At 39.3% G+C, this 14,463-nt stretch overlaps 1 protein-coding gene across 1 annotated transcript in view; it reads right to left on the reverse strand.

Moving 5' to 3' along the window:
- Positions 1-2,741: 2,741 nt before the first annotated feature.
- Positions 2,742-14,463, reverse strand: part of EIF3H (eukaryotic translation initiation factor 3 subunit H) — an 80,645-nt gene continuing 68,923 nt past the window's right edge. Inside the window, exons 4-6 of the mRNA XM_017806340.1 lie at positions 8,504-8,703; positions 5,051-5,183; positions 2,742-3,004 (exon numbers count right to left, since the gene is read on the reverse strand). Of these exons, the coding sequence (XP_017661829.1) occupies positions 2,907-3,004; positions 5,051-5,183; positions 8,504-8,703 (431 nt within the window). The 3' untranslated portion in view covers positions 2,742-2,906. The remainder of the gene's footprint in view (positions 3,005-5,050; positions 5,184-8,503; positions 8,704-14,463) is intronic.

Consider the following 14,463-nt stretch of genomic DNA (forward strand, 5'->3'; position numbering starts at 1 on the left):
TCTTCTTCAGCATCAAAACTAAGATAATTTTCATCCTTATTCCCTTTCAGACCTCGCTTTTGAAAGACTTACACTACATCTCACTTAGAGAGCCTGTAAGACTCATGCCAATTACAGCTGAATTCCAAACTAACATTTTCTCTTACAAGAACTGCAGTTCTGCACAAATGAAAACCAATTACAAACCAGTTAACACACACCTGCATGGTTAGGAGCCTGACAGGAGAGACGATGGCTTGATGCAGACTGTGTGTATAGTCACCAAAGGGAAGGCTTTCCCTCACATGTGCATTTTGTCTCGTGTTTGTATGTCTGTTACCTGTGGACACTTAATGGAGATGGAACCACAGGGTAGAGGCCTTGCTTGCCTCTGCAATTGCTTGCTGACCAAAAAGAAGTTCTAAATTTTTAGACGTAATTTTCAGAGACGCTCACGTCACTTCATTTTCATTGTTTTACAGAAAAGCCTTTTACAAACAAGGAAAGAGAAAATATAGGTAGTGGTATGGTAATTAGAAAGAACACTTATGGTGAATAAGCTGCCAGCTCACTCGCATTAGGAAAAGAACACGTAAAAGCGAATTTCCAGAAATATAGAAATAGTGGGGAAAGCCCACACTTACTCCAGCACAAAGACACAGTCCTAGTCCCATTAATGTTTAATCTCCACAGATGTTGGTTCTCATTTATAGATCAACACCTTCAACTGACTCCACCTCCCTTGCTCAGGCAGGCTTCCTCTAATTATTTCCACCATGATAGAAGACCAAAGTATGATTCAGAACAGAACAGTCAAATCCTCTGCAAAGTCTACTTACACCTCACCTATTTTTGTATCTTATTTCCCTGTCCGATTCAGGTCTATGCCTTCAGAAGTCAAAAGTCTCTATTGAAGTCTTCCTTATGTCTTCATGGACTTTAACTGACATTTAGCACATTCGATCCGGTCAAATAAAATCCACTGATCTTGTTAAACTTCAGCACAGAAGAATATTACTGCCCTCTTTCTCACATTTACATCCTCAATCTTAAGGAACTAACTCAAAACACACAGCTTGTTTTTAACCTATTCCAAGTATTTATTTTGCTAACACCTCCTTTGCAGACCTCCTAGTACATATAATGTTACTGCTGCTTCCTTCCATGCACAGTCATTACAGAGTCAATCTTCTATTCCCAGTTATCCAGAAGATAGTTTTTTTCTCTCTCAAATGTCTCAGCCTAATTATCTGCTCCTACTTCTGTTCCCTGGTGGTTATTTTGGTGCTACAGAAAACTAGAAATATTAACACAATTTGAATATTTTTTTGTATAGGAAATGAAACTCAATCATGTGGCACTGTAACAGGATACTTAAGTAATCTTTGATTTCAGAGAAGTTCACTGTATGAAAGCTGACACAAAAAAGGTGCCCAAACTTTCTAAAGTAAAAGATCAATCTGGCAATTTGCCAGATACATGAGGACTGAACAAATTTTGCATCCATATCTACATAAATACTGCAATCACTATAGTTTAGATTGGAAAAGAGTAAATTCTTAGTCTAAACTCCAGTTTTCACACAGTTCTGACTTTCCAAAGCATTCACTTGAGAGGCTGAAATACTCCATGCTAGGACCAAACCACACTTCTTCAGCCATTTTAGGCTGAAAGACATGCAAGAAAGAGCTCAAGAGGGGAAAAAAAAGAGGAAATCAATGACAGTAACGTGTGAGTTTCCACGTACTAAACCTTTAAATTAACTTTCTTGTTAAAAAGATAAGTGGCCTGAGTTCAGGAATAAAGGCTCATCCAGATGGCAAAGCTACTGCAGGTGCTGCCCATTTACACTACACTGGCTGCTCCAGGTTGGTTATTTCTGCACTTTCCACCACAAACAATTCAGCAGCACCACTGGGTTGCACAGAATCGTTTAGGCTGGAAAAGACCTTTAAGATCACTAAGTCCAATCATTAACTGGTTTTCATTCCAATTTTTGACTCCAGATTCTGATTTCAACTCAGTTGGTGGTAGCAAGAGAATATGAGAACCCAGCATAGCACAGTATGGTGGGAACCAGTCTCCACATCACACTGGTTTTGTATGGTCTGAATGTGAAGTTCTGTGAAACATTTGATATGGAAGGACCATTGCACCAGACTGTGTAAACAGATTAAAACAAAAATGAGCAATTGTCCCTAGTCTCTAGCAAGTTACGGTTGTAACTTCCCAACGAAAACGGGGAAATCTTAAATTTCTTCTGTAAGTCAGCTATACTGAACATTTGCAATATTTGTTTTTATTTTTGACTCCAAGTTAAATAATGGCCAGTCTTTGCGAGCGAAGATTTGGGAAGGGTCATTAACCCTTCGAGCCTGCGCAGTGGATTTTTTAGGTGAGACACAGCATGCGCTGAACTGAGCCCACCCTTTAATCCTGAGGTTCATCTGCCGGGGCCAAGCAAGCTTGGACAGTGGCAGTGAGGGTCTCAGAACGTAGGTTTGTTTAGAGTGACCTTCTCTTAGATGGATTGCCACACAGGGCTAACGAGCTCCATCTGCCCAGGGGGCCGGGAATCGAACCCGGGTCGCAGCGGTGAGAGTCCTGCACCCTAACCACTAGACCACCAGAGGCCCCCAAGTTAAATAAAACCTGTATTATTTACTATGACTAAACATGAATAACTGTCTAACATTTATAAAACCTGAGTGACCATAGAAAATTCCAGTTCAATAGAGCCACCAAGCAAGGAAACACTAAAATATCATTAAAATTTGCCTTTATTTTTCTTACATGAGAATTCTACACAAACCAAAGTGACTCTGTTTTATAAGACTCTCTTCCCAATTTAATAAATTTTCAAGATGATCATGAACAGTGTAAAGTCGTAAATAACTTTTCCTGTTGAGGGCTACAGTAAAGTTTCTTCAGTTGTTGTAATCCTGGAGAGCCTGAGCCATGAAAAGCTTGCCCAGGTTCTGTGCATTAAACTCCTTAATATTCTGGCAGTAGGTATTAATTTGACCTGTCAAAAAGAAAGAAGAGTAAACCCTTGTCAGTTTTGAAATTTAGAAAAACTGCCTAGAACACCATTTTTCAAAAGCCAAATGAATGTGAATCATTGAGGATTTATAGAAAGAAGCAACCAAAACTGCTCAACTACTCTACACATAGGAATTTTACATTTTCAGGATTCCCAAACAGGTTTGGGAAGAAGAAGAAACTAAATCAGGAGAACAGGTTAACTGGTATGCTCAGAAAACCCCTCAATCTTCCTACAATTTTACATACAATTTCTGAAAATACAGAGGACAATAAAAAGAATAAACAATTTTTGCCGCTGCACGGAAAGCTCAATCACATTAATTCCTCAATTTAGATGCTCTAAAAATACTACAAGATTGAATTTCAATTCTGTTCTTATGTATCTGCTGTCCCTGTTAAAATATTTGTAAAACATATTTTTCTGCAGCAGACTGAAAACTGTGGTACTCCTGACATTCTGCTAGCCTTTTTTTCCACCTAACATTTCACTTTATTCACTATTTCAAGATTCATCAGGGTATGAAGATTTGTTGGTGTTTTACAAATCAAACATGCCCATCAAAGCATTTTTATACTCTTACAGCTACAAGTTATTTCCCTTGTTAACTACGAAAAGCAAAACATGAAGCCAGTTTAATCAAAATTCAGGCTGTTGAGAAGGCCAATAAACTCTCAATGTAATGCTCTATTTGAAAAGTTTTTAAATGCCTCAGAGACAAAAGAGCTAAGTTTTATTCTTTATCCACAAACTTTACTTCATCTAAGCTGAAGTGTATGCTTTCAATTCTTCCCCTGACTATAGGAAAAGAACAAAGAAAGTGCTCTGGCTGAAAACTGTTTTTTCCTTTAAGTATAATAGTTTTCAATTCCTTCTCTTGTAGGAGATGATTCATCTTAAGCTATCACTTTCATAAAACACACATGTACACACATACACACATGTACACACATACACACATTTATAAGCTATGCTAGAGCCGAAAGTTCAAATACTTTAATGGTGCTAGGATTCAGTAACTGGTAAAAACTATCAAAACAATACCTTTTTTTTTTAAAGACTCTGTGAGGAATAATAAATCAAGAATATTATTTCTTCTAAAAGCAGCCCTTATTAGTAGCATGAAAGTATTAAATATTAAAATAATAATCTTTTTGTCACTTCAGAATTTAAGACCAGTAACTCAAATGAATTTTTTTTTTTAACATCAAAGCACTCTTTGCTGTACAGCATATTACCAGGATTTTGGTTTAATTTTGTCTCAGTACAAAACAAGGTAACAGCTATTTGATCCAAATAGCCTGCTTGGTTAAACAATTTGCTTTCTCATGACATTGTCCAATTTTATTTTACTTAGTAGGGCATCTAGGTTGTCTGCTGTCTGTTGACACTGTGGAGTCCCAGTATTTTTACCTTTCCACGAGGCACAGGACAGGCACTGACTGTGGCTATGCCCAGCAAACAGGAAATTGGGGGGTGGTACCTACACCTATCTATGCTTTGTTCCCATTTATATTTTCATTCCCTTGGGGTCCAAGACGATGGGGATAGTTTCCTAAATCTCTGGCCATATAAATCAATGAAATTATCCTCATTCTATTTGAAATTAAAAGCAAAACCGTCTCAGCTGCTGCAACAGCCAGTTCAAACCTAGAAATGTTATCAGTAACTTAGGGCCACAGTCAACTGCTCTGAATCAGAAGTTCCAGCCCCAACAGCTTATTCCTGCCTGTACAGCTCCTGCCTGAACTTCTGGAGCTCAGGGAGGGGCTGGGGCATGAGTGCAGGCAGCAGCTACACCCACTCATGTAGAAAGCCTGCCCTGTGGGCATTTCTCCATCTCTCCTTTAAAATCCCAAATTTAACACATCAAGGACAGTATTTGGAAAGCTACCAATGCCACAATATCACACCATAAGGGCAAAGGTAATGAAAAATAAAGATGCTTTCAAAGGATACAACTGCATTTTTTCCTCAAGCTAACATTCATATATGAAAAGATGAGTTAAAAACACTGCTAAACATCACCTGCAATAAGGAGTGACTCCATTCTTGGAGGTGGCTGTGGTGGTTTGAACAGTTTATTGATGTCCTCCTCAGGAAGAGGGGGTTCTCCTCGACTTTGACGCTGTATATTTTCTTGCTGACGTCTCTGCTGGTACTGAAAATAAAGCAACAGGTTCAGAAGGCAGCAGGACTTCCAAAGGTGCAAAAATTTTTTCTTTCCAGGTGCTTTTTACTAACCAACAAGTATGCTTTAAAAATTACACTTATTCAATGCAATTCAGGTTATTTCAAACAATGCTAATGCGATTCACAGTTTATTGCAAGTCACTGGCAACAAGCTGTCCCCACCTCACAAACTGGCACCTTAAATAAGAGAGATGCTGCAGAACTATGAGGTACTGAGGTGGTGGGGTAATGCTGTGTCTGATGGAAAGAATGCAGCATGATAGATAAAGGCCTCCATTGCCCCACAGAGAAAAGCAAGGTATGGAATATGGTAGGTATGAGAAACCATTACCTCAGATAGTTATATAAACAAGAAATTTTCCATTTTATGCAAGTTAAAGGTCAAAACAATATTAATGTGAAAGGGGAAGCAAACTTGATTAAATAAGGTATTTTAAGCCAAAAAATATTAATTCTAAACTGAGAACGAAGTGGTGACTGAAACCAAGCACAATGATTTATTTCTCTATTCCAGTTATATAGATATTCTGCCACTTCAATGCCATTTCTTTGTGGGTTACTAGAGGATATACTGGAGTAGCAGCTTGTAGAAATTATTATGATATATATAAAAAAATATTTGTTTTCAGTGCTTCTCTTTCCCATCTAGATTACTCAAACTTTACAAAAATTGAAGCAGACCATTTCTGCAGCTTTTGGATAAACATTTGTTCTTGCAGAAGTACCCAAATCCGAAAACATGTATATGAGATTCCATACTGTATGTCACAGCATGGAACTAGTTATAAGGTTTGTCTTCAAAGCCCTCATATTCAACGCACACACACACAAATCTTTATTTTAATGGGGCAGAGAGCACAGAGTGTTTTCTCTCACTTAAATGTATCTGTGATTCTGTGAGTTTGAAAACAGTTCTTACTTGGTGGCACATAATCAAATGAAGTAATTTTTTTCCAGTAGTAGTGACAAATACATGTTTTCAGACAATGTTAAAAATAAAATCTTAAATGCCCATATTTGTATGTGAATTGCATGTAGATTCTTCTTTCTTTGCATTACCCCATTCACTTCTCAGCAGTCTGCCTATTATTCTTTATTGAAACAGCTTGCTCTTAATCACAATTGCTCCATTTCAAAAATGAAGTTACAACCACTAACTATGCCACAATGAGCCACTACTAAAGCAGCTATAGTTAGTAAAGAAATTGAGACACCATGGAACCTACTTTGCTCTGCTTTTCAAAATAAATAGATCCCCTTGTTATTAACAAAAACCTTTGAAGTAGATGCCATCTTTCTATTCAAATTAGGTAGTAAAGGAAAACAAATTTTCTGAAGATAACATGCATGAAGCTTCTATGTCCTCAGGAATTACAAAGCCAGGAGAGATCACTGATCATGTGCTGCTTCCCTGAAGTATTCCCTGTCCAAGCTTCACTTTACTTAAGTGAAAAAAGGCAATTTTGACTTTAAAATAGTAAGTGATGAAGCATTTCACATGAGCCAGAGGTGCTCTTTTTAATAATAACTTACTTCGTGTGGCAATACCGGCAATATTTTATCTTAGAAGTGGTCTGGCCAATTTTCAGTTGGCCAATATTGAATCTTGTCATATCTCTGTCTGCTAGATTAAAGAGTTCAAATTTATTTTTCATGCAGGTATTTCTTGAGTAAGCAAGTAATTTGTTAACTTATCATGTGATGTGAGTTGTGTTCACCGAGATCTGCTCTCCAGGCTCTTAAATCATTCTCATAGTGCTTTTTTACAATTTACCACCATTCTTCTATAGTTAGAGACAGCATTGCTTTATCAAAGGCTGCAACAGCAAAGAAAGTAATAATGTCTCCAAATCATAGCACAGCTAAGGTTGGAAGGGACCTCTGGAGGTCACCTTGTCCAACCCCTCTGCTTAAGCAGGGCCACCTAAAGCTGTTCTCCGTACTCAAGGTTCTCTAATCAGACTGCTTTGGATTTTAAAGAGGCCCTTTGGCACCAGAAATTAAAAGTCAGCATCACCCAATCAGTATCATTATCTACTGATACAAAACATAACTAAAATGTTCTTTCCAATCAGAGAACAGGCCGCTGTCTTCACAGTCCACTGGATTACATTTCTTTATTTCTAGATACATGACTAGATACATTACGTGTGATGGAACTAAAACACAATTTGTTTCGGAACAAAGCTTGTACTTTCACCTCTTTCATTTACTGAATGTCTGATCCCTGTGTCTATAGTGTATTTATAAATTAATTTGGTTTATCATAAATCATGAATACACACGTAAAATTGCAAAGAAAGCCAAATCCATACTATATGTCACTAGAAGTGAATTCTAGTACATTTTATAAATCTTCTTGTATAGGGTTTGTGCGGCAAGGTTTGGTAGCAGGGGGGCTACAGGGATGGATTCTGTGAAAGATTGCCAGAAGCTTCCACCACGTCCAACAGAGCCAACTAGCTCGCTCTGAGATGGACCTGCCACTGGCCAAAGCTGAGCCCAACAGCAACACTGACAGCACCTCTGAGATAAAACATTTAAGAAGGGGGGGAAATAAAGCCCTGCATAATGGCAGCTGAGAGAGGGCAATAAGAGTGTGTGAGAGAAACAGCCCTACAGACACCAAGGTCAGTGAGGAAGGAGTGGGAGGAGCTGCTCCAGGCACCAGAGCTAAGATTCCCCTGCAGCTCGTGGTAAAGACAACGGTGAAGCAGCTGTGTCCCTGCAGCCCATGGAGCAGGGGAGGAGTGTGAGAAGTCCTACCCCTGAAGAAGAAGAAGTGGCAGAGACAATGTGTGATCAACTGACCGCAGCCCCCGTTCCCAACCCCTTGTGCTGCTGAGGGGAAAAAGGAGAGAAAACAGGGAGTGAAGTTGAGTCCAGGAAGAAGGGAAGGGTTGGGGGGAAGGTGTTTTAATATTTGGGTTTATTTCTCATCACCCTACTCTGATTTGACTGGTAATAAATTAAAGTAATTTCCCCAAACTGAGCCCGTTTTGCCCATGACAGTAACAGCTACATGATCACTCCCTGTCTTCATATTGATTTCTGGGAGTTTCCTTGTATTTTTTCTTCCCTGCCCAGCTGAGGAGGGGAGCGATAAAGTGGCCTTCCAGGACATTTGGCACCCAGCCAGGGTCAACCCACCTCATGACTTAATAGGTATGTTTTTGTATGAATTTTATCTTGCTTAGATCCCAATTCATCTGTCTTGGATAACACTACCCAAAACGTCATCTTGGGGAAAAAAAAATGCTCTCATTCAGATTTTTCCATGTTACCAACCTGATGTTTCTGCTGCTGCTGTTTGCTTACATTCCTCAGGTAAGTATTGTATTTAACAATGTCTTGGCTCATCTCATCCACTCTGTCCATCAGTAGCTGCAGACTCTTCCCAAGGTGATTACTGAAATACAAGAAACATTCATGAAAGATTAAATTTTCTATTAAAAAAGAAGTTTTAAAATTTAAAAGCCATTCTGTCATTTACCATCATTTTTGCACTAATGGCACTGTTTGCAAATCCTTAAACTCCTTATCTTTGTTCATCTACTTATCTGATGATACTTTACATGGCATCTCCTCCTCTAGCATCTTTGCCTTGTTGCAAATACCATATTTAAGTGTTTTGGTCTTTCCAGGAACCTCTCAGTAATGAAAAAACAATACCTTGAATGAATTTAAAGTTATTACAGATGCAGGTCATATGTTTGAAAGAAAAAGTCTGATGCTTTTGTGACATGCAACCCAAACAATATTCCAGGAGATGTGTTCAAAGAGTTTGGTTTCGAATTACTACTTACAAGGTTTTTCACAGATTTTTAACTATCTCTGCAGAGAACTTCTTGAGAACTGCATCTCATTAACTAGTATATCAAACCACGCCTGAAGTTCAGCAGACATTGCTTGATCTTAGCCGTTGAAAGGGAGAGTTGCGTCCAGTCCAGCCAGCTCCACATTCCATACCAACATGGAAGCAGCAAGGCTGGGCGCGTCCAGTTCCAGTTATGCGATCTACTGCCTTGGCCAGACAAATGCAGTCTGTTAAACAACTTTTATTGTTACCATTTTTAGCAATGGATTCAGTATTTTGCAGGAATGTTCAACTCAAGGTATAGCTTCCAAGTCAAAGTTTTGGAAGTTTTTAGGTTGGTGCCCATGGAGACAGTATTCATCCCAAATTGTGTTTACAGGGTAGAGCAGCAAAGAAGGACACTTTCTGCTCTCTATTGATCCCTTTGATCAGAAGCTAGTTTGTTGGCTCTGAGCTAAACCTTAGCCAGTACTACTTGGCTAAAGGCCAACAACTCAAAAAGCTAAACTCCACCCTTCTCTTCCTCACTACAATTCATGAGAGTTTCTTTCCAAAAAAAAATTTGGTGTACTTCAATGTCAGAATCATATCCTTCAGTCACTGTTTCTCTGTGTTATCTGAGATTCTTTTTGCCTTTCACAATGCATTCCTGCCATCCTACAGCCTACGGACTGGGGAGACTCTAACTGGAATACAAAGGCACAAAGCTAAAGGGAACCATACGTAATATTACACACAACCCTTTTTAAGTGTAAGTTATTCCCCAAATCCATAGAACTCATAGCTGGAGACAGAAGCTGGTAATGTAGTGAGGCAGTAGGATACCTGCTGAGGTCGAAGCTGGAGGCACCCTTATCTCAGTGCTAGGACAGCTGTTTCACTCACTGAGCTGCCTGCTCACTGAACAAAGGGCTGCATCAGTAACTTCAGACCACAATTTATTTACAAGCCAGAGTTAGATCTCAGTTGTGCACAGGGGCAGATGGTGAGGAGGATTTCAGCTACACAGCAGCAAGAAAGGCGCCACTATAATAATTATTTTTAAACTTCTTGGGGGTTTTTTGGTTGAACATTTCAAGAACATGGTATTTAGAACTGTGGAATATTGCCATGGCTAGAGGCGTGCATGTTTCCAGTTTTTTACAGAGTTTATATTACATGGAGTTTGTGTTAGAACTGGCTATTATCAGAAATGCCTGTGTAGGTACACACTAAAGGCCTTGTGGGGTATGTGCACATCAGAAATACATAATTATTTTACAGATAGTGTCCATGTGAAATATAGCTGGTTACAAAGAATATGTTTTATATGAATCTCTTTGGGACCAGCTTAGTACAGCAGAATACAGAAACAGAGAGTTATTGTTAGAAGTTGCAGTAATACAGTGTTTGCTCTCATTGCCAGGGAAACAAAAAGCTAAAAACAGATAACTTAAACAGATGTGAACTGAGACATGAAGTGATAAGTATGCTGCAAATACAGGACCAGCTTTTTCCTCAGCTCTCATGTGGTTGATACCCCTTTTTGCTTCATTTCTTAAAAAAAAAAAAATAGAAAGACCAATAGCAAGTAATTTGTAAAAATGTATATATACGTTTAACCAAGTTTTACTCAGCTGGAGTTTATTCTGGTGGTATTCAGAAAGTTAGATCACATTGCTCCAGCCCATAACACTCACCATACACTTAATTAGCCCAAAGGGTCCTCTAGGTACCTCCTTACCTTGCAGCAGATCTCAAAGATCACATTACTAGGTACCTCTGTGCATCAACGCAATTAAAAAAAAAAAAATTAAAATATATGTATTTTAAAAAGGGGTGCCAGTAAATGCTGTTCACATGCTCATCAAGACTCACTTCCCTACAGGGCTCTGTGATAGTCAAATGTAGACAATGTGGAGCTCAGCACTTGGCTTTGTTGTTGTTCTGGGGGCATCAGTAATAAAGAACCTGCAATTTCAGTGGATGCATTTCAGTCAGCAGACTCAGCAAAGGAGTCGATTAAATTGAGTTTACATTTAAATTAGTGAGTAGTGTAGACCAACAGAAGCAGATCTATAAAGCAAAACAGCTGGTGTTGAGAAACCAATGGCCATGGTACATGTGTCTCGGGGGGCTCTTATCACTACTTCTGACACGGTCCAGTGATCTGGAAGTGGCTGAAGCACAGTAATTATCTTCCTAATGCCTCTTTTCAGTTTAGTTTCATCTGAAACAAGTCAGGTCTCAGATCACCCAGTGGTGATGATCTGAGCACACTCTTGAGCTGAACTAGAAGACAGTTCCACCCTAAGATAGCACCTGGAGACCACCACACCGGTATGTGAATCCTCATAAAAGAAAACTACCAGCTGCAGAACTGCTTTCATATTAAGCATCACAAAGTCCACGCTGTGTTCTTTTTTGGGAAGAAATACAGATAATAAAAGAGGGAGAAACAGAATAAAAAATCAGGGAAAAAAATCTGTCATGTGGATTCTTATACATCTAATGAAGAAATAATCTAATGCAAGAGCACTCCACCAGAACTGTTACAGGATCATGCACCTGTAGGGAGAGACCTGTAAAACTTCCAGAAGTTCATCATTTGACACTTATCTGCGTAGCTTAGTTGGCATAATCAAAAATGCCCAAAAAGGACAAACACATACAAACTGTCAAAGGGAAACTGTCAAAGCCTGTTTAGAACATAAAACAGACTAGAAAGTATAGCCTGGAAAGCAATTTCTTGTGCTGTGCATTTTTTCTGTAACAGCCTTATACTTGATGGGGTATAAACCTTCACACAAAAGGGCAGATATGAAATCAGGTCCTTGGCACACAGATTACTCCTGATTCCTTGTTTAACAATTATCAAATACAAAGGTCACTTAATTCTGAGGGTGGGAAGCAGAAACCTGTGGAGTAGCATAATCTGCAGGTAACACTCTGGTCTTTTCTGTCTTTTCTTCCCTGTAGTGAGCCTTGCATCTGGCAGTGTTGTGGTCCAGCAGCCACCGAAAGAGAAAGCAACAACTGTATAGTAACTGAACTCACAGATCACTCACTACACAAGGACATCCAGCTAGGATTCAGGTCTGGCTAAGAGACGTGAATGCAAACCTTCCTCTTCCTGAGGGAGTGCTCGTAGCACCAGAGCCTCCCTTTGCAGATATATTTTAAGGAGAGCAAAGGTGCAGTTTACTGTTGCCAGCAAAGTCAGTTTAAGAGGTTCCAGCATCAGCATCTTCCTGCCTCTCCCTCTTTGCCCAAAGATTACAGCACTCTCAGCTGTATGGATTCAGCTGTTTGCGTGGGCACACTTCAAACTCTTTTAGTGAAATAGTCTACTGTAAATGAAAACCCACCCCCTGTTGGGGGTTCTTTTTTTTTTAGGGAGGCTGAAGGAAGGGCTGGAAGGGAAGAGTGGGAGCCTGCCTTTTTCCATCAGACTATTCCACAAAGCTATTTGTACAGCCATATTCTGAAACAGATGAGGGAATAAAAATCTTTGAGGGTGGGAGGGGTGTAGAGATGAAATGGGGGTGGGGGAGAAACGAGGCAAGCAGCTGGGGCTGGAACCTCAAACTGGCTCCACTTCTGTAGGATTCATAATGGGGAACTACACATGAAGCCACATTTAGTTCAGCATCTTTAATCAGAAAAGGACTCCAGTCACACTTGCTAAAGGTCTGAAACACCCAAAATGAAGCCTCAAGTGAAACACCCAAACTTCAAAGAGCAGCAGCAATTCACATCATTCTCAGCTGCCTGTGTCCTGCTCATTAGTTTTAGTTGTTTCCACACACAGCTCACAGGCCTCAGCTCACACTTTTGGAGAAGCCCACGTACCCACACTGGGCCAGGAGCCTGGGTGCCTCAGCTCCCTCTAAGATCTGAGTCATGATGCTGTAACCGAGGCACCAAATTTTGGGTATAACAATTCTGAAGCTGGAGATGTCCCAAAAAGATGCCCCCCTAAACTTGCCTACAATTGCCATATTTGGACCCCCTCCCTTATTTGATTTTATTTTGCTTGCACCATGGCTAAAGAAGACAAGAACAAGGAGCAGCAAGAGGAAGCATAAGAAAATGCTGTATCTGTTGCTCATTTTTTCCACTTTCCATCAGCTCTACTGAGGCCTCTCTCCAAGTCACTGCTATTTGGGAAAGGTGCCACCTTGTACAGCGTTTTTCCTCCTGGTGAGAACAGCTTTCAGTGGATTAGAGAGGTACTGCTGGGCAAAGCACATCTTTTTGATTAAAAATTTCTAAGGAACACTCCCACCACTTAGCAGAACTTGTCTACATCTCAGCATTTCAACCTGAGTTCAACCTGTGCTGTTTAAGAGGATTTTGTTTGAATGAGATATGTAAGTCAGGAGTCTTTAGCTCCGTTTGTTTTCTACTCTGACTTTGATGTGTGCCTTTGGGCAACACATTTAACCTCTCTGTGTCAGGTTCCCCCCTCTGCAAATTAGAGATTTTCATAATTATCCTAATAATCTGTTAAGCACATTGAGATTTTTGAATAAGCACTAAAATGTATAAAGTTTAATACTGTTTTCAAAAGCCAATGTAACCCTCCTTATTGTCACTTTCGCAAAAATACTGCATCTGATGTTTGAAAAATATATCTGCCAAGTAGATGTTAGTGCAGTAAATGTTCAGCACATGTTTGCTTCTACTGACGCACACTATTAGAAAAATTGCTTGAGACAAATTGAGATATTATAGAACAACCCTATTATGAAGCTAGACCACAAAAAAGGTTTTTTTAATTTAAACTAGATCATCAATAAAATAAGGAAGAGATGGATGAGAATGAGAAAGTTGGTTGTAATTATTTCTCTGAAGATCTGGAACATTATCTGACAGGATTTTAATTCTTGAGTCTCTATCAAAAGACTGGCAGTGCTCCAAGGTCTTCAAGACATTTTGGTCCTTAAGGGTAGCAGGAGGGTAACAGTTTGAGAAAAGGGTCTTTACTTGCTACTACTTGCTAGCCTTGTGCTAGTCTGCCTTCAACTTCTTTGCCTAGAATATTACAGTCAATTCAGATTTCACAAGAGAAACACAAATTTTTGCCCCCAAAAAGTAAACTACTATATACGATCACAAATGTACTTCAAAAGGAGAATGATATTATGGTGCAGGCAAAGTACCTCAAATAGGTAGAGCTTCAAACTCAGACAAGGTGGGTGGCTGAACATGTGAAAATCACGATGAAGTAAACTCTCCAGAGGAGAGGAACTATGGGTAAATAATTTTATTGCCAAAACTATTGCTTCAGAAGATTACAGAAGGTTTAGGGATGCTCAAAAAGAACAAAAAAAACCCCCCAAAACCACCAAAAAACCAAAAAAGCCTAATCAACCCCTAAAGCCAAAGAAATAAACCAACAACAAAAAACCCCAAACAAAACAAACAAAGAAAAAACAAACAAACAAAA

Source organism: Lepidothrix coronata, unplaced genomic scaffold (genome assembly GCF_001604755.1).
Source record: "Lepidothrix coronata isolate B3197 unplaced genomic scaffold, Lepidothrix_coronata-1.0 Scaffold15, whole genome shotgun sequence".
NCBI classification, from domain to species: Eukaryota; Metazoa; Chordata; class Aves; order Passeriformes; family Pipridae; genus Lepidothrix; species Lepidothrix coronata.